Genomic DNA, 21,018 nt, shown 5'->3' with positions numbered 1-21,018 from the left:
AAATGATCTTTGCAGTGAGGATTCATTAAGTTTGTTCACACAGCAGCTGAAGCAGAAAGTGTAGGTACCTCTGTTTTTGTGTCCCCAGAGGAACAATATCTCTTTTTGTAACACACGCTGTCTCTCTTTATCACACACACACACACACGGCCTGATTAGACATCCCTGGAGAATATCTTTCCCCCACATCTCCTTATATCTGCATGGTTACATCGCTCCAGAGGGAAATACACTGATACAGCGCGCGCGAAGCCACCCACGGGGCGCGTGCGTGGCTTAATCATATTTAGAGACAGAGAGAGAGAGAGAGATGCTCTCGGTTGTTGAGTCCAGTGTGGCTATCCTACACTGCTGCTGTCGGTAACGGAGCGGCCACGCACACACCTACACACGCTCCTCTCGCTCTCTATCACTGCCACACACGCACACACTGGAGCGCAGGACCGGCTGCCAAGAAGGGAGGAGAGAGGCAGAGGGAGACAGAGACAGGCGACACATGTCAGATCGGATCGAGCAGGGGAATGTACCGGATTCCGCTGCACACACACCCGTGTTGTCCCGCACTGAGGGCTGCGCTGCGTTAACGGGACGCGACATTGGACTGAGCCAGGGGTGGGAGGAGGACCGGACAGGGACAGTGTAAAAGGAGTCACCTGGCTGCGGACGGAGAAGGAGAAGGAACGCAGGGAGGGAGGAGGGAGGGAGGGTTTGAGGGAGGTGTGCCCGTCTGACAGCGCTGTTTGGGGTTAACACCGCTTGCGCGCAACGGAGAGTCACCGCAAAGTTTCCTCAATGGCGCTGGTGATGGAACCGGTGAGCAAATGGAGCACGAGCCAGGTGGTGGACTGGATGAAAGGTAGGCTATAAAAGCACGCACACATCGTTAAAGTGCATGATTAATAAGTAGTCAAAATGGCATAAATTATAAACACCTGGGCACACATAAACACATACACACACACACAGACACACACACACTAAGTGATGATGGACATTAATGCAGGGAAGAGAGAGGTTGGTAAGGTAGGTGTGTGCGTGTGCCCATGCATCATCCTGGCACCTGATGATGAGTGGGTAATGATGTAATGTGCCAAACTTCACTGGTGAGAGCAGGGGAGGGAGGTAGAAACTTCTGACGGGGGTGGGACTTGGGCATTTGTAAAGAAGGGGGGACATTTGAGAAATGAGTAAAAGTGTGTTGAGATTCACATATAATGCCCTTGTTCCTGGCAATAACAAACCATGCATTAGGAAATACTAACACTAAATACAGGTTGCAGCTGTGTGTAACCCCCCGCCCCCCCAAGCAATACATCTAGGCTGAGGGAGTAGCAACTTCTGCAGCTATTAGTCCTTTTGTGTCTTTGCAGCTGCTGTTTATCGTTGGTTTGTGTTTGTGATCATGTGTCTCTATATTTTGGTCATTTAGCGTTTCTTTGTGGTTAAGGATATTGCTTTGTAGTCACCTTACATTAGTTTGCTGTTTTGCACTTGTGGTAATTTTACGGTAGTTTTGAGTTTACATGTTTTTGCGTTATTTTATGGATGTTTTGTGCCACAGTGTTGCCGTTTTTGAATAACTTTGGGGTCACATTGCTCCTGACTTTCCAGCAAGAAATTTGAAGAGTCCATACATATATAACAAGCCTTAGTATGGGAGGAGGAGGCCTCCCGGGCTTGTGGCACTGTTCTGACCCACACGTCAGACTGAAAGAAGATACTTTTAACATAAGAGAACTGACAAACCACGGTTGAGCTGTATTCAGTTTTCTACTGACAATAGTCTTAATGAGGCACAGCAGAAAACTTCACCCAGTGCAAAGGTGCACAAACAAGGAAAAACAAACTATAAAACAAAAAGTCCAGCAACACTTGTGGTGTTATGAGCAACTTTAATGTAAAGACCAAAAACCGCCATGTTTTGGCACCGAGCCTTCCTCAGGGTCTGTTAGAAATACGTAACATAGTCTTATACAACCAGTTACATACAAACTCATATATCAGCCAATAAATACATGCACATAAGTAGGTTAGGTATGTGATTACACCATGGTCTTTACAGGAAAATTATCAATTTAATCACATAGCCTAAATAAATATTTTAGGATTTATCCATAAGTGTAATTGAGTTTTGTTTACAAGACTGCTTGTGATACCTTGCAGCGATCAGACCAGAGATCCTACTCATACATAATTCAGCAGCAGGCTGATTAGGTCTGTACCCAGCGGCCCGTGTGAACACTTTAAAACTCTTTTATGCATTAAAAAGGAATGACTGTTGCTGATACATTGTGCTTTTCTGCTTCCACACTGCTGTTGGCAGTGTGTTTTTGTTATTCCTGTGAGTAATGACCCAATGAATACTATGTAATGTATACAGTACTTTTCCTGCATTTGACATGCAAAATAAAATCGGGTTTGGTGGCAGTGCCTCTTTAACAAGTGTCCCTTAAGGCTCTGTACGTTTTGAACCAATCATAATGTATTTACCTTTTCACTTGCCTCTCATGAAACATTCAGCTTAACTTGTTGCCAACAACCTGCATGTTGCTAATATTTAAATTTGGTTCAACGGGTAGCGCCTATTATCACCCAGGCTTCCCACAAACATCTGTGAATTGGAGATTTCTCACTGTAAAGACCAGTCCATTAATATCAAACCTAATTTAGTTTAAATCAGATATGCTTTAGCTATGATGCCAGAAGTTCCATTAAGAAAGAAACGTACGTTCAGTTTGGCAAATGCAGCAACTTTGTGAAGGTTATCGAGAACTTTCTAGAGGTTACTGTTCCTAAACGCAATTTGGGGTTTAACAGAGGCTACAATTCTTGCTTTTGGTAGTCCCAGTTCCCAGTTATTAGTATTTTTGCAACTAAACTCAGAGCTATAAGGAAATTTATGGGATCTGGGGACATTATTAGGTCCTAAAACAGCATTGGGGGTTGTGTCTTTAAAGTGACACTCAACTCAAAATCTTTAGTAATTTTTGTTTAATTTTTTGTCACCTGTTCAGTCAGTACAGACTTCTTGTAAAACCTCAGAAAATGGAAGTAATGGTCAACTTGCATTCCTGACAATTATATTAGACTACAATAGACCTTTTGACTGCAGACAGTTTGACTTGTCATAGCAGGAAAAGCTCAGTTCCTTTATGATAGTGAGCCAGCACGCAGGCTCACTATCAGGACTCTCAAATAGAATAGTCTTTTTTTACAAGTCAAAATGTCTGCGGTAAGAAAGTTTTAACAGGCTAGTGATGGGTTCTGAATTATAATGTAATTTCTTAATAACTAGCCTATAGCTATTTTAAAATCTTCCTCAATTTTCCTATTTATGGAATTTGGAAAAGAAAAAAAAACAAAACACTTTGCATCAGCTGTTGCTCTTTCCTCAGAGCATCAGGGCATATCATTCACTGCCTTTCCTCATGCTCAACATGATGCATCTGCATGAGGTGATAAAATAAGTTTATTGTGGGTTTGTCTTTGCTGTTACTGTCATCTTACATTGCTTACATGGTTAGGTGTAGACCTGATCTTTTACCAAAGTCCTTCCATCTTTTGGACTGAATGTGTCCACATCGGTGGCCGGCAGTGATTTTTCTTTCAGGCACACTTGTTTTTTCAATGCAGTTTTGGAATAAATACGTCAATAACATCATTCGTATTCTCATATGACACATTTTTATCACATTATAAAATAGTGTTATTATCATAAATTTCATGAAATGACATGCTACAAATTCTTTGCAAATTCCTGCTAAGTATCAAAAACAAAAAAAAAATCAAAAATTCTAGTGAAACTCTCATTTTCTACATTATGCATAATTCATGTTAGGATTAATTGAGGCTAAAATTAAATATTTGAAAATAATTATTTTGTTTCCCAAGTTTTAAATTCTGACCAGTTTTAGCATTGAAGGCCTTTTTAAAGTCTGAAACTTTGACCTTAAATGATTCTGCCCCAGTTAGGCCTCCCAGCACGCTGACTAGAATGTTTCATCCTTAAGAAGTTTATGAAAAAACAACTGGAGCATATATTTGAAAATAACATCTACTACAATATGACATTTTTTGACCTTTTAACCTATACTAGCGCCCTCATCAGGTCAGTCGGTGACTCTTGTAAATGCAGAAATGACAGCACCAAGATGCATCGTGTTTCATACCTGATGTAAGAAACACATCCTGATCCAAACTCCCCCTCCATGTAAATGGAGAAAAATGACTAACAATCACTAATATTAGTGATAATTGTTATTCATCATTCCTTTTTAATGCAGAAAAGGCAGGTCAAGAAATTTGTTGACTCACATGCCTGTGAAATTGTGCCAAAGATTTATTTACCTGATGTACTGTGTCAGTTTCTCAGAGCCTCATCATTGGATGGGGTATCAGCCATTTGTGTGCATATGGCTATGTGTTTATATGTGACCCTGTGTATGTGTGTGTGTGTGTGTGTGCGCGCGTGCGTGCGCGTACGCGTGCATTCAAAGTGTGGGTGGTTGGTGAGTTGTTCGTCTCAGACCGTCTGTGCAGAACAGCTGACAGGCGCACACACACACCAGCCCTGAACAGAAGGCTCCACCCTGGTCCTTGGACATTTGCACACGCCCATACATAAATACCCACATTTATATACACTACTAGTCAAATGTTTGGACACACTCTCCCATTAAATTCATTGGGAAAGTGTGTCCAAACTTTTGACTGGTAGTATGTATATATTTAGACACACAACACACATGGCGTGCCGTAATGTGGTATTCAGTTCATGCTAGGTCTCCTGGGTGTGTCTGTAGTGACAGAGGGAAACATGATACAGTATACTATTTTATTTGTGTGTGTGTGTGTGTGTGTGTGTGCGTGTGTGTGTACAATAACGTACAGAACACATGTGCTGCAGGGGTTTGGGGCCCAAAGGTCTGGCTGTTGTTGACTTGGCAATAGCATTGCACTGACACAACTGAGGCTGAAACAATATGGGAGTGGTGCACTTCAGTAGTAATAGGAGAGCTTACTGTACATTGCTGGGGATGATGGGAAATTTTCTCCATGCCCTGCTATCATCTGTTCACAGGGGAAGGCACACAAAATTTCCTTTGCATGAATTTGATTGCCAGACTTGAAAATCAGCAGTGAAATTGCCACGACAGCATTGCGAGTACATCTGATGACACCTCTTACTACAAGCAAAAGGTGCCGGAATCATAGTCACAGCCTTTTGGTTTGGGTCTGATATTTTCAGCAGTTTTTACTAAAGGTCAGACAATACAACTGTTGTGGATTTAGATTACTTAAAACATTCACCAGTTTGCATCAGAAGAGCCACATTTGATGTGGTGCTCAGAGAAGCTGCTTTGTTTCGGTCACTCAGGCTTGGTAAAAGTCACTCCGCCATGATACAACTCTGTGTTGAGGCATTGACTGCTGTAGCATGCTCGGTGTCTATGCTGAGTGACTTTTAACCCATCATTAAATTTTGTTTTCCAGGATTTTAGTATGCAGGCTGCAACTACCACAACTGGGGACTAATGTCAATATGGAAGTAACTCCCATTCAATAGAGACTCTCTCTCTAGAAATGCTAAGTTAATAATTACTTTCACATTATTGTCTCAGTTGCTTAATTGGTGTCATGGGGATAATTTTGGAAGTTACTGCTCTATCAATAAGATTTTAGGGCTTATAAAAGGTTTTGATGTCTGCCTTGTGGGTGTTGATTGACAGGTAATTGACAGTTCACTTGCCTATACTGTTGTCAAACAGGCACCCCATGGGTGGCTTCATGTGCACTATGGCAGTGTATTTCCCCCCTGGAGTGATATAACAATGCACATATAAGTAGTTATGTAGAATAATTATGAGTGCTTTTTTGTCTACAAACAGCTGTCTGCTACAGCTGGGCACAAGATTGATGATAAAAACAATGGGACAAAACCAGAACAACAAAGTTGTAGGCTGTAACCACAAACCGCAAAACTGTGAGCTAGATGCTAACCAGAGAGGAACAGTTAGTTGGGCATTGTCTGCAGATTTGTCACTATTAGCAACACCTTTGACATTCCACCTGAATTGTGTAGTCAGTTAAGCGAAAATCTTGTTTGTTATATTTATTTACCAGACAGAGAAACGCTATATATATATATATATTATTCAACCAAAAAAGTAAAAAAAGCACCACATATGCTTACATAATTCCACTGAAGAGCTGAAAGAAAATATAAAATGTTGTTAATGGAGATATAAAGTTTTTCTGGTGCATTTCCTCGATGTGAAATCTTCCCAGACAACAATTGTGTTCAAACTGGCAGCCTTCTGGTCATTAACTCACTTCTAACAGCTGTTGAGCTTCTAACATCCTGCATTTACAAACCCCCGGGACAGGGCTTGAACGCTCATCTAACTTTTATTGTTTCCCAATCTGCAGAGTGCTTGTAACAGATGACACATAACCCAGCAGGGAGGGCCAGATCTTTTATAGGACTCTCGAACATCCCAGAAGTCACTGCAAAATCTAGTTTTATTAGACGTGTATGTGACTGTGTGTGTGACAGAGAGAATGTGGGAGTTTGTGGGAGTTTGGCTTGTCTTCTGTTGTGAAAAGTGTGCATCTGTGGGAGTTAAGTGTGTGAGTCAGCCATGAATCACACTTTTTCTGTACTGGGCAAACACATGAACACACCAAGTCTCTCACAAAGACACACATGCACTGTACATACAGAAACATGAGCGCATGATTGTACAGATTAGACACCATTATGCAACAAACCCACACAGACATTTACAGTGAGCTTGTGTCAGTGTATAGCAAAACATGAGCAGGCACATCTTACTGGGTAGACATTAGACCAGTGACTGCCAACCAGTGGTACAAACACCTTAGAGAGTCTTTTTGCAGCTGCTAAGGAGGTTAACTACTGCTAAGGTAGTTATTGGTTTAAAAAACAAACAAGCAACAAATATACTGAGTCACATGTAACACCTCAACAAATGGTGAGAACGTATGAAAATCGAGGTACTTCTGCAGTTGCTGCAAGCAAAGAGAAGGTAGCTAAAGGTAATGGATAAATGGTCAAAACAGGTGAAATTATTATTTTAAAGTAATTGGTTTCAGTATTTAGCTATAGAAAATGTAAAGTTGTTGTCATGTTGTGTTGAAGTTTGGGTAAATGCGCCATTTGGGGGATCACACTCATCATAGATATATACATTACATACAAATATAAGTTAATAAAAAAAAATACTATCTCATATAGCTACATACAGTAGTGGTGCTTCAACTACGTCCAAACTTCCACTTCAGTTTGAGCACAGACAGAACAGAAATTGATTCATCTGCAGCAGTTTCATCTGCTGACAGTTGCTAGCTAGCGTTAGCCCTGACCCGAGAGCTGAGATCAAAGTTAGTTTTCAGCCTTTCTCACTGACAGGATTTCTAGGTTCACTCCAAGTTAGCTACACTCAGCTAAGGTTGTCCATTCTTAGTTACCACAGTCGGTAAAGTGAGATCTAAATGATTTAAGCAACTTTTTAGCCAGACAAAACAAGAATGTATGCAGGTAAATACAGCGCCTCCCTCCCAAAATGGCGCCCCCATCTCAACATTCAGCACAGTATGACGTACCTTCACATTCTCTATAAGCAATAAATAGTATCTTAAAGGTAAATTGTTGATATTGCTAAAATGGTTGAATAAGTTAAAAGCAATGCATTTAAAATAGCTAAAGATATTTGACAGATGTAATGTATAAATGCATAACAGTTAATCAATAAACAGTTCAAAATGTTAGAAATAACACGGTAGTCAGCAAAAAGAAAAATGGTTGAAATAATTAGAGCACTCAAATGGCAGTGTTAGTGAGGGCAAAACAGGGTTTTAATGAGGAAAATGGTGGACAAAGGCTAACAACATCAATCAGGCAGGAGAAATAGCTAACAAAGGTGAAAAACTGCAACAGGTGGGTACATGTATTCAGGCATGTAATCAGTTTCAACAAAAAATAAGCTCAAACCAGATCGGGGGATAAATCATGGTTTGTTCATGGGAAGGCAAAAGGTCATACAAGAAGCAGATGAGGTCGAAATGGAATCCAAATGGAGAAGCAGGTCCACAACTAAACAGGAATGCAAAGATGAACCGTGGCAAGTCACAAAATGTCTTCATGAACAATCGAGCAATGTGTGGGTGTAGACAGCCAGAACTACAAACTGGGTGATTGTAGGATGCAGGTAATCTTGTAGACTGGAGCACAAAGGATCTAGTGAGGACTTTGGGAAAGGAGGGTCCAGAACCAAGGAGTGGTTATTCTGGAGGACAGCAACCACATCCCCAGAAGGGAGCCCCTCTGTTTTGGTGGAGGGGTGGAGCTGTTAGTAAGAGCGGGAAAAGTGAACAAAGACAAAGGTCTGGGTCTAAAATAACAGCTGGCGGAAATGGGCCCAGCCCTATGAGTGTGACTCTCCAAAAGGATGGCTCACAGACCTCTCAGAGTTCAGGCTGAGCTGGGTGGGTAGGTGATGGGTTCAGGAGGCGGGCGGGAAAGGAGTGCAACATACATATATATAGCACTGATAGCAGTGTTTCCATCTGCCTCGGTGTGTATGATGCCACTTAGAATTTGACTCATCGATATTCAGGGCATTCACACTTTCCCTCACTGCCAGTGATAAGCGATGCTGATTATCGGTGAACTTTTGCCTCACAGTATATCTCTCCCCTTCTGCTTCTCTCAGCGGTTGTAACACTTTGCCTGTCAAAGCCAGCATTGTTTTAGTCAGCTTAATATCTATTAGGAATCAGCCACTATTAACACTCATTAAAACACAAGTCGCTGTTAGAGTGTTCAGACACCTTATTTGAGTGAATATAACAACACAATGTAAAAAATGCACTACATGCCCGAAGGTATGTGATTACTGAGCACCCTATTCCACGCCCATGGACATTATTTGCTGCTGTTACAGCCTCCTCTCCTCTGGAAAGGTTTTCCACAAACGTTTAGGACTTGACTGCCAGGATTTGCTCCCATTCAGCCACAAGATGAGTGAGGTCTTGTTTCTTGTCCCACAAAGTTGGAAGCTCACCACTGTCAAAGGTCCTAAGCTTTAGCCTTAAGATTCTGCCTTAATAGCAAGTGAGGGATCAAACCCAAGTCTTGAAAACTAGACCCAAACCAAAAGCACACAGTTTGTGCAGTTCTTTATTACAATCACAAGTCCTGAAATCAGAATATGAAATACCAGTGAAGCAGAAAAGTAAACAGTACTCATGCAGAACAGCCATGTTTAGAGTAATATGTTATGTTATTGGCGGGGTTTTTTAAAAAAAAGCCACTAAACCTTTAGTTTGAGTATGTTCACACAGCGGGCTGAAGTGGCTGAAATCCAGTTTTTTTTTTTTTTTACCTTATGTTACCCAGGTCAGATTTTTTTAATGGCAGTTTGAACAGTATGAAACACATGCAACTTTTTCAGTTCCGATTTGGGACAATTCAGTATGTAGTTCTAAGTCCAATACAGATCGGATTTATTTAAAATGCAACCTCAGTCTGAGCAGCAATGTGACTTGAATGTGACTTTTACCTCACTCTCAAGTGACATTTGTCATAATAAGCACTGGCGGGAAGCCGTAATGACACTTTACACTCTCCTTCTCTTCATTCTTTTCTTATTCATAATCTGCTTTAACATTTGCCTATTTCCATTACACAATACCTTAAATTTGACTCCACTCACATTAGTGACCTCCATACTACTGACTTCCTTGTTTACATCCATGAACTGCATGGTGCATGTGAGGTTTTGTTGTTCTTCTGTGCATGCAGGTCACATCTGGGCCATGATCAGTTCACACTGGAGTCTGACCTTAGCCACAATTTGAAAGATAATGTGAGCGGCCACAGAAAAGAAATCAGATATAGAAAAAAATCGGAATTGAGCATTAAGGCTTGCAGTGTGAACGTAGTTCAAGTCGAGTCAGAGTTGAGTCCCCGTTACTTGAGTCTGAGTCAACAAGGTTTACATTAAACACGGCTGACACAGCTCTCACCATTTTAAAAGGAGTTTACTTACGGTATGTGACACAGTAACCAAACAAATGCACTTATAAACTACTTTGAGTGCAAGTCAACACTTTGGATTTTTTACAATATTCTGGGTTATTATGGCCACTTATAGAAAAGTTTAAGTCCTCGTTTCCTATGCAGTTAATGCTCAAGTCTGAGTCTAACTCATCAGTGTCCAGGTTGAGTGCTGAAAAGTCCTTTACTCAAGAACTACAACACTATTTATTGGATTATTATTATTGATTGATTATGTCAAGGCAACTCGGTTTGCATATGCACAATTAAACACAACATAGTTGACCAAAGTGCTGTACAAAGTTTGTAAAAATAAATAGATAAATAACACACTATACATTAGACAAACCAACATAAAAACACAATAATAGGAGGTTGTTTCAACCAGAACTAACATGTTCATGTTTTTTTCAACTTTAGATCAAGCTAATTATAACTGTTAGGTGGTTTAACAGCTTAGTTGTATTGCTTTTATTATTTACTTGCTTGCTGGGAGTTGCATGTAAATGAAAAGGCCAATAACACTCTCATGTCTGTGTGTTAAGTATGTAGCTAGAGCCAACCATGATGAATGTAGCTTAGCATAAAGACTGGGAGAAGAGTGAACCACTAGCCTGGTTTGGTCTAAAGTAAAAGTAAACCTTCTGCACATACAACAACAACAAGCCCTGGTTTACAGCCAGACTCAAGCAGCTTCATCGTGCAAAAAAGGAGGCTTAAAAAAGTGGGGACAGGACTCTGTACAGCCAGGCAAGGAACACACTGACAAGGGAGATCAGAGCAGCAAAGAGGAGCTATTCTAAAAAGCTGAAAGCCCAGGTTTTGGCCAACGACCCGTCGTCGGTGTGGGGGAGCCTGAAAACCATCACTGGCTATGGAACCCGCCGCTGTGCTGATTTATTCCATGAACACAGGTAAAAATTAACATTACACGCTCAGGCATCTTGCACCTCCAAACTGCACGCAGGCAGATGAAAGATGAAAGACCCCGAACCAAACAAGGCCTGTACATTATATCCCCTCGGTTGGGCTAGCCCCATACTACACAGAAACATCAACCACGACGTCTCTGGTGCCAGCTTTGCAGCTGGTCATAGCAGTAGTCAAAACATGAAGCAAATCAATGTGTGTGTGTCTGTTGATTAAGTGGTGTGTAGCTAAAAACATTCTCACACGACCTCTAGTGCCATGTCATGACATTAAACATAAGAAAATATAAGACTACAGTTATACACATCATAATAACAATATTAAACATCCTGTCTGCTGTCATCAACTTTTCTCTCTAGTTATCCTTGACCAGATGCACCTTGTAGAAACTCATAAGCATGACTAAGCATTTAACAGTCTAACTAGACATCCTATCTCCACTAAACATTTCTAATACATAAAGTATCTAACCAATATCTATCTGACTAAAAATACCTAACACAGTGAACATGGCACTGCATTACATCCTGCAACACTTCGACTCCCCAGGGACCTATGCATGGGTCCTATTTGTGGACTTCAGCTCAGCGTTCAACACCATGATCCCAGACATCCTCCACTCCAAACTGACCCAGCTCATTGTGCCTGCCCCCACCTGTCAGTGGATTACTAGCTTTCTGACAGACAGGAAGCAGCAAGTGAGGCTGGGGAAAACCACATCCAGCACCCGGACAATAAGCACAGGTGCCCCCCAGGGATGTGTGCTCTCCCCTCTGCTGTTTTCACTCTACACCAATGACTACACCTTACCCCAACTTACCATACTTGGCAGCACTGTATCAGCAGTAAAGTCCTACAAGTTCCTGGGCTCCACTATCTCCCAGGACCTGAAGTGGACGTCCAACATCAGGACCATCACCAAGAAGGCACAGCAGAGGATGTACTTCCTGCACCAGCTCAGGAAGTTCGACCTGCCTCAGGAGCTGCTGTTACAGTTCTACATAGGAATCATCGAGTCTGTTCTCTGCACCTCCATCACTGTCTGGTTTGGCTCAGCAACCAAACAGGACAAGTACAGACTTCAGCGGACAGTGAGGACTGCAGAAAAGGTCATTGGTGCAAGCCTGCCCTCCATGGAGGACCTGTACACCTCATGAGTCAAAAGGAGGGTGGAGAGGATCACTGCTGATCCCTCACACCCTGGATACAATCTGTTTGAACTCCTCCCCTCTGGACGGCGCTACAGGTCACTGTGCACCAAGACAACCAGGCACAGGGACAGTTTCTTCCCCCAGGCTGTCGCTCTGCTGATCACTTAACCAATGACCATATGATATATATGCATTGTACAGATTATACAGAGTCATAGAGGTCTCTAGTTTTAGGTACTCTGTTTTTATCCCTACTCATTTCAATGAACATTCCTTTGTTGTCTGCATTGTTTACTGTCTATTTATACAGCTTTTTCTGCATTGTTTGCACTGCTTGTTGATGTTAATACTGCTATTTTGTTATATTACACAGCCTTATGCTGGTTTACTGTTTTGCACATTGAGAGCTGATGTACCTGAGTCAAATTCCTCATGTGTCCGTCACACCTGGCTAATAAAGCTGATTCTGATTCTGATTCTCAACTAATTAACATGTTAGCATATATGGTGCAAACAACAACTGGGTGCAGTGGTTTTATGGAGCATTGTATAGTGAGCAAAGCTGTAAAATAATTGCATTGTGTTGTGGACTAGATATGTAATGTAGCATAAAATGGAAAAACTGTGCATAGAACTACCTCAGAATTGTTTTTAAGTTCTCACTTTCTGTGACCACTTTCGGTCCCATTTGCATAGAGAAGTGTGTACATTAAAATCTCAACAGACTAACAGAAGTTAATTTGACCTCTCGTCACAGATTTCCCTCGAAGTACTCAAGTGACCTTCACCTAACATTAAAGCTGCAAACCACAACAGTCGATCATATCTCAGCAGCTTGAAGTCTTTCTTCTTATCATGTTCTTTCACGTGTGTTAGAGGAAGCTGTGAGATGAGACTTTGCATTGACTTGAAGTCCCTGCGGGTTCAGATAGTGGAATCAATTTCCTTGCAGAATGAGATAAAGGTGAAAACATGATGCCTAATCTACAAAATTGATTGCTAGTATTTCATTTTAGAACCATGAAAGTTCATGTTTTAACAAATAAAGTGTTTTTTTTCTTCCTTTTTTTGGTGGGTATCAGGCTTACTTTTCATTTTACAAGCTTTATATAGCTTTTTGGAAGTGAACACATCATTTAGACTTGGGATAACTGATGGGAGGGTGCAGGAGCTGGCAAATGCTGTTTACTCGTTGCTAATGAGAGATGGAATTTGTGTGTGTGAAATAGTTTGCATGCAGTTTAGCAGCTGGCGTATGAGGGTTTTTCTTTTCCTCTTTGCACTTTCCCTTTTTCCTTCTTTTTCTTCCTCAACTCTCTTCCCCTCCTGCTTTTTCTCCCCATCTTTGTTAGTGTGGTTATGATAGATGAGTGTATTATCAAGCAGGGGAAATCGGTGCTCATTCCTCAGAGATGTGTTTGTGTGTGTGTTTGCCAGTTGGCTGTTTGTTAGGAGGTCAAAAGCTGGATACATTCATTGTTTTGGGAGCCAGGGGCTGCAGCTGAGCCACTATGTCTTGATCTGCTTTCCTTTTGACTCAGCAAATCTGCTCTAACTGAGATGAACACATGCACACAGACATCAACAGTGCACACACACACCCACTTGCACACTCTACAGACTGTCCCACACACGTTCACAACACGGATGTTATACAATCCAGCAGAGGGTAAAGCCTTGCCTGGATGGCCACCTGATTGCCCATCCATTACCTCTTTTGGCCCAGTCTCTCGACTCTTGTTTCAGGCAGAGTTTGTTCTGGGTCCTTCAGAGACTTAGCTGGATACAAACCCATAAATATATGTAGTTCTGATCTGAGGCCGCTTTGTTTCTAGACTTTAGACAAACTTCATATAATGCCTGCTTCTCTGCTCTAGCATGGAAGTATTCATGGGTCAAGCAGCGTTTTGCATGATTCTAAAAGTACTTGCTGTACAATGTACAGCATGGGTTCTACAAAAGATCATACAAGCGGTTCTTTACTACAAAGCACCCATCTAGAAAATCACAACTAACAATGCTAAAGTGTTTAACAAATAACTACTGTAACCTTTCATTACTGATTAAACTGTTAATTATATTTTTAGTTAATAAGAAAAATATTTTTAGAGTGAGCATTAATTAATTAATTAATTAAAATGAATGAAAATCAGTGGATGTCTGGAACTGGACTGTTATAAAAGCATCTTCTATGATCTATATTGGAAACTGACTAGTTCATGCTAGTATCCTGACTTGATGTTGTAAAGCTTTTAGCCTTGATAGAAGTCCCAGAACTGTAGATCTTTATCAGCCCCTTTAGCGCTGTTAGAGAGGAAGACTGAGGGGCTCCTATCATTGCATGGTGAAACAGGTTTCAAAGTCACACATTTAGCTTATAAAAGCCAAGAACAAGATGGTGTCTGCCTTGTGAAAACAAAGGAAAAGAAAACAAAAGAAGTCCTAAAACACCTGTTCCTTAGGTGTCTCTTAAAACAAGCTGCATTCAATACTTCTACTATATTCTGTGGTTTCGAAAAAGCAGTGGGCTGAAATCTACAAAATGGGTTAGGGTTAGGGCTGAAATGTCTCAGACATCACAGTTGTATTGTCTGAGATAAACTGTTGCATTTCACATATATCATATAAATATGAAATTTGCTGTCAACATGTATATACAGACAGTACACATGTATATAAATGTTATACATGCATTCATTTGTTTCTAGGAGAATCAGAAAAGCAGAAACTATTATTGTACAGTTCCAGACAACATATAGGAATTGTGTTTTGTTCCCTGTTCCCAGTGTCTTTGAAGAATTTATCCTCCTTGTTGTTGTGATCTGATTTGGAAACAAAAGTGAGTATAAGTATAGAGTTTCTTGTGTGTAACCTAATATGTTTGTTCCAGGTTTGGATGACTGCTTGCAGCAGTATGTGTGTGTGTTTGAGCGCGGAGGTATGTGCGGGGAGAGGCTGCTGCGGATCAGCCACGCCGAGCTCGAGGAACTGGGAGTTTCTCGCATCGGGCACCAGGAGCTCATTCTGGAGGCTGTCGACTTGCTCTGTGCTCTGGTGAGTTTGTGTGTGTGTTTGTTTGCAGTGTCAGTGCAGAGCTGGACTCTCATGTTTCACCTTTATAACTGCAGTTTTAAGTACATGAGTAAGTGTACTTCCCACCACAAGTTACATCCCACCGCTGGAATACATAACACAGAGTTTAGGCGTTTTAAGACATTTACTGTGTTTTTCATACTGCATCACCGTAGTCATAACCTTCTCTCTGCTATATACTGTAAGTTGCTCCAGACACCTTAAGGAAGCCTCGTAAAATATGTTGACTAACACTCATTTGTATTCATGGTGGTTCACTGTCTGGAGGTTCATCTAATCTGTGTTTACATCCCCGTGTGTGCAGAATTCAGGTCTGGAGACAGAGAGTGTCAGGACTCTGGCTCACAAACTTGGAGCCTCAGCCAAGAACCTCCAGAACTTTATTTCTAGTCGCCGTCGAAGCAGCCAATCAGAGAGCAGAACCTCGCGGCGGCTGCCTAATGATCTGCTGACCTCTGTGGTTGACCTCATCACTGCGGCCAAGAGCCTACTCGCCTGGTTGGACAGGTAATATTTTATACTTTTACTATTGTTAACTCAGTCGGAGAACTATTTATCCTGGAAGGAAAAGCATAGGTGTTATTAATGAGTCTTTGAATTTGTTTTTTCAATGCTTCTCTGTTGCTTTTCCTTGCTGTCGTCTTCTCTGTCACTTTATTTACTCATAACTCGACACAGTCTCCTGCACAAAACACACCACATCAGATGCAGAACTAAAGGTCTTTGACATCGGCTCTTGAAATGCCAGACACCCACATCTGTCCGCAGGCCGCCCAGACACAAACACGCACATACTAAATGAATAGAGCCATGTCCACAAGCACACTCAGACCCATACAAACACCCACACACTTGCACAAACACACCTTTGCAGACATACTCCCACGTTCATACGCAGTGACACACACTTATGCAAGTGCACACGCAGGTCGCCCACACACAGTGATGCAATTGTAAATGGCAAAGTGACATGGAGACAGGGATAGACTCAGCAGAGCCGGTGCTTTGTGTCTTCTGTTCTTCACTCCTGGCTCATATCTACATGTTCAGTACTTCTTATTATGTCTTCATCTTCCATATTATATACATAAAACATGGAGAACAGAGTGTTGCTCAGCTGTGTGAAGGCACATTGGTAAATTTAGCATGCATATGATCCCTCCAGAGCTTTTATTTCAGTGAAATCTCATCTTCTAAAATTGATCTCTTCTGCCGAGAAATTACAAACAAGCAAGTAAAACAATCTGTTTTTTTTCTATTAAATAAGAGCTGCACAGTGGATGATACACTATGTTGAATTCATTGGTAGACACTAAGGATGTGAAAAGGTTAGGATTTACATGCATATTGGGCAAGAATCTGTCTTGTATTAATAGCTCCCTCTTTCCTAAAAGCTTTACAACAGAGCCACATTAGCATAAAGCATGTTGAATATCACAGTTTATCCCCCTTTGATTGCTGGTTTCACAGATGGAGGAAAAGTGCACCAGTGCTCAGGCAGCCAGCATGCAGCGTCTTCTAGCTTCTGTCAAAATGAATTGAAAAGATATTTTGCAACCTTTTTGTGCATAAAATAACAATGAGGATGCAGCACAGATCATCTTTTTCCTGCCTTACACTGTCTCTGTGGTGACGAACATTTTCTTCTCTGTGAAGACATGAAATTGACACAGTGCAGAAGGCAAACCCTTCTTTTTTAAAACTATCTTTGTTTGAATTTGAAAGCGCCCACCTATGAATTAATAACATGATATGTGTGCTGTACTTTGCTTATAATTTTCAAATGCATTAGTGTTGGTTGCTTGCTTTTTTGTACTTTATCTATTGTAGTGAATGATCAGACTTTAGATTTTCACCCAAATACTTAGGATAAAACTGAGTCATACTGAGAGAATTGATAATACCCAGTTGCATTAACCTAAAATGAATGTGATGATATTTGGGATGCAGCACACTGGAGAGTTGTGATGTGTGATCAGCATCAAGCAACCCCTTTAGTTTACAGTGAACATACAGAAAGAAGAAGTGTGATAACTGGGATGTGCAATATGTTTTCCATCTTGTAAATGTTGATAGGGAAGGGAACATTTTTGAGACATGTGGAAAGATGGTTGAAATATGGGATGGTTTTAGAAAAGGAGTTTACTTGTTTTCTAAATAGTTACCCTGGTGATGTTTTGTCGTGTATAACTGGCAATTGGCCCTGTGCGTAGGCAGAGATAATCTTACGTAACAAGTTTGTTTCTGATTGTCATGCTTCATTTTAATAGGAACACCGACTGTAGATAGGGTAGGTACAGTAGATAGTAGAAGAGAGACAGGACAAGACCCAGGTAAGATCTTACTGTGTAATGTCATTACTTTGTATGAAACCTTTTTTTTTTTTTTAGTTTGAAATGTACCATGTCTTCATTTCACCTGCTGGGACCTCCCCTCACTAAGGCTTGCGATGAAGTGAGGTGCTTGTACTTTGACACTGAGTCTCAGGGAAGTTCTGAAGTCTTGTTTTTCTATGATTTCATGGCCGATTATTCACAATGGACTGGAATGGATTTGCAATCAGAGATAACGATATCTTCAGAACGTGTAAGTCACACTGAATTTTCTTTGCGGGCTGCTCAGATAGTGTTATTACATCTGAGCTGGCTCTTCTTGGATGAAAGTGTTTTCTGAGTGTCATTTGACGTTTGGAGCCTGATGGTGAGCAAACAGTCTGTGTTGCCTTAGGTCCTGCTTATATATAGCACTCAGCCTCAATACTGATGACCCAAATCACACACAAATCATACACTAGAGACTGTGGCCGAATTTTAAACTGGGCCTTTAGAACAACGAAGCAAAGTAATGCTGTGTGTGTTTCTGTTGTGAGTGCACCACTTTAATGCTGCAATCATAACATCCATTTAGCCTGAATGTGCACTTTGTGACGGTAATGACTTTGTTGTATATCTTTATATATATCAGTAGTATTGCATATGCACTGGTTTTGTTGTCCCTTTGAGTCTGTATGCCATCACTAGGACCCCATTAAGTGCAGTACGTATCTTACTGTCAACACCTTCTTCGAACACCTTGCATATTATGCTACAAAAATGCTTGGGGGTCTCATTTTAAACACGGTGTTTGTATAATAAAAGCCTTTAAAGACCCTACCCTCACAGGAAAACAGATTTATGAAAAACAGAATCGACAGCAGAATATGTACACTTCAGTGCAAGCTCTTGTTGGAAAATTGGGAATCGGCAGAGTTAGCAGCAATAATAAATTCTCACAAAGTTTATTTCAGTCGTTTTAAATATGAGGCTTTTAAAAGAAGAACACCCAGGTCTAAACTGTGTATATGTTGTTTTTTTTTTTTATTACAGTGACACGTAGTCAGTATGAGGTGTGTAAAGTGGTGCACTTAGAACAGGATGGCCTATTTACCTGGTTCACTAATGCCACTTCATTCATCCGTCCACTGGAGCTGTATCCTCTTCTCTCTGTGGAAGAATGTTACTGTTGATTTTGGAGTACATCTGTGAAGTTTTTATCCATTGTCCCCCGGACCTGCCTGGGATGGTTAATGGTGAAGTATGATAGGTATTTTCTATAATTTGCTGACAATTAAAAGGATAAGGATAAGGATAATCAGCTTTATTTGGCCAAGCATGTTACACACAAGGAATTTGTTTCCGGTACAGAACCGAGGTAGCCATCTGTGGCACCAACTCACACTGATGGCTCTAACCACCAGGGGCAACTTGGGGGTTCTGTGTCCCACCAGGGGCAACTTGGAGTTCAGTGTCTTGCCCAAGGACACTTCGACATGTGGACTGTTTAGCCTATAAAAAGATAAATGTCATACTGAAAAATGTCCATCCCAGTTTCCTGATTTCCAAGGTGGCAGCTACAGTTAAAAATTGACTATTAAAATTGACTGAAATGAAATTAGCTGCAAGTTGGTTGACTAATCACCATAACTCATAACATATGCAACTTGTTCTGATTTGTAATTCTTGCACAGTTTGCCATATTCAGTCATAAATGAACCTTAGAGGACCTTTCTGAAAGTTTTTTTCACTTATTGAATAAATAGATTCTCATGTGACTTTGTGTGCCTGTGTATGTGTACACACAGTGTTGGTTGTGTGTCAGCTTCAGCTCTCTCTAACAATGCTCCTCTCCATCTCTGCTGTATATAATGAAGCAGAAACATTATAAAACATACTGGTGTGTTATCTGTTCCTCCCAGGTCTCCCCTTGCTGCAGTGGCAGACTACTCTGTAACCCGAAATAATGTCATTCAGCTCTGCCTGGAGCTCACCACTATTGTACAGCAGGTGTGTGGAATTATTTGTGTCTGCCAAACAGTGTGTGCGTATATGTCTCGAAGGCTGATAGCTTTTATTCTCCTCCACTTGAAGCATGAGTCAGAGGGGAGCTGCTGTGGGTTGTCATATCCCCCTATGAGCAGTGTGTGTGGGAGGGACACAGTAGCCTCAGACACTGCTCGCCGCATCCTTCACCGAGACTCTTGGCTATTTATGGCTTTACAGTCTGTCTTATGTGTGGCAGATGTGTGTATAAATAAAAGATAAATGTATCTGTTTGTGTGGGCATGTTTTTATCTACAAGGGTATAGCGTGTGCAGGTCTTGGGTTCAGTAATGTGAGGCCCAGACAGTATACAGGAGAAGCAATGTGAGCAGGATGAGATGGCGTGTCTTTGAGTATTTGAGACAGAATGTTCTGCTTGTGCTACATTACATTTTTTTTGTCCCTCAGGACTGTACGGTGTTTGAGACGGAGAACAAAATCCTTCATGTGGTGAGTCCTGCCTCCTCAGCCAGCTGTTGCTTGTTTGTTCTGTGTTGATGGGTAGCATTCTGGTTTTATTTACCGTCCCCTCATAGCCACTCAACAATATTCCACAAACACAGAAACTCTGGTATTTGGATTAAAATTTGTAGAATTTGCTTCCAGTAGTATTTAATAAATATGTAAGATTTGAGTTTTTTTTTTTTTTTTACCAGGAAGATTGATACCACTGTCATGCATGTGTGTTAAGTATGGGTAAGCCTTTGCTTAGCACAAAGACTGGAAGCAGAGAAAAACAGGTAGCCTGCTGTTTAAAGTTCAGACCTTCAGCAACAATGCTGCGACAAGTTTACACAGCAGCATTAAGCAACGCCACATACCTCAACATTTACAGCCCAAGCTAGATATATATATACATATATATATGAAATTAAATGACATTTCTGAACTGGGGGGTCACCTAAAGTTTAATTGACCAGTTTCACATCAGGCATTTGGACTTGTCAAACATGTGTGTTGAAATGCTGGACTGCATTGCAGTAACTGTTGAAAGACAACCATTGTAAATACAATATAGTTCTACCTGTGCTTCCTTATTATGACAAGTCACAAAAGTCTGCAGTAAAAAAACGACCTACAGTATGAATGTGATTAATTCGGCTGCTCTGAAGCTGACAGGTAAGATTTACCATGTATACACACTTTCTATAGGGAACAAAGTCAAAACTGGTGATGCTTATGGAGCAAAAAAGCTTAAATTATCCTGCTCTACAATTCACTGTCAATACAGCAGGAAGCTTTAAGTCCTCTGTAAATGTTTCTTGGGAGCTGCTGCTGTGGATTCTGAAGAATATACATCAGCACTTTTTATTTTTAACTACTTTTTACCTAGAAAATGGTTCCTGATGTTGACAGTGTGTTGTGAGGGGTCAGCTTTTGGGTGCAGATTTTCACTGCTGTGGGT

General features: G+C 41.0%; 1 protein-coding gene across 5 annotated transcripts in view; it reads left to right on the top strand.

The window, feature by feature from the left end:
• Positions 1–298: 298 nt before the first annotated feature.
• Positions 299–21,018, top strand: part of cnksr2a (connector enhancer of kinase suppressor of Ras 2a) — a 59,748-nt gene continuing 39,028 nt past the window's right edge. For 3 of the 5 annotated variants that reach the window (XM_020597926.1, XM_020597917.1, XM_020597950.1), the window contains exons 1-5: positions 299–856; positions 15,053–15,216; positions 15,560–15,762; positions 19,490–19,577; positions 20,022–20,063. In XM_020597926.1, the coding sequence (XP_020453582.1) occupies positions 793–856; positions 15,053–15,216; positions 15,560–15,762; positions 19,490–19,577; positions 20,022–20,063 (561 nt within the window). In that variant the 5' untranslated portion in view covers positions 299–792. The remainder of the gene's footprint in view (positions 857–15,052; positions 15,217–15,559; positions 15,763–19,489; positions 19,578–20,021; positions 20,064–21,018) is intronic. The other 2 variants (XM_020597935.1, XM_020597943.1) reach the window with 1 other exon arrangement.

This window comes from Monopterus albus, unplaced genomic scaffold, assembly GCF_001952655.1.
Source record: "Monopterus albus unplaced genomic scaffold, M_albus_1.0 scaffold3.1, whole genome shotgun sequence".
Classification (NCBI taxonomy): domain Eukaryota; kingdom Metazoa; phylum Chordata; class Actinopteri; order Synbranchiformes; family Synbranchidae; genus Monopterus; species Monopterus albus.
Note: the sequence above shows the minus strand (reverse complement) of the source record. Positions and strands in the feature narration are given on the sequence as shown.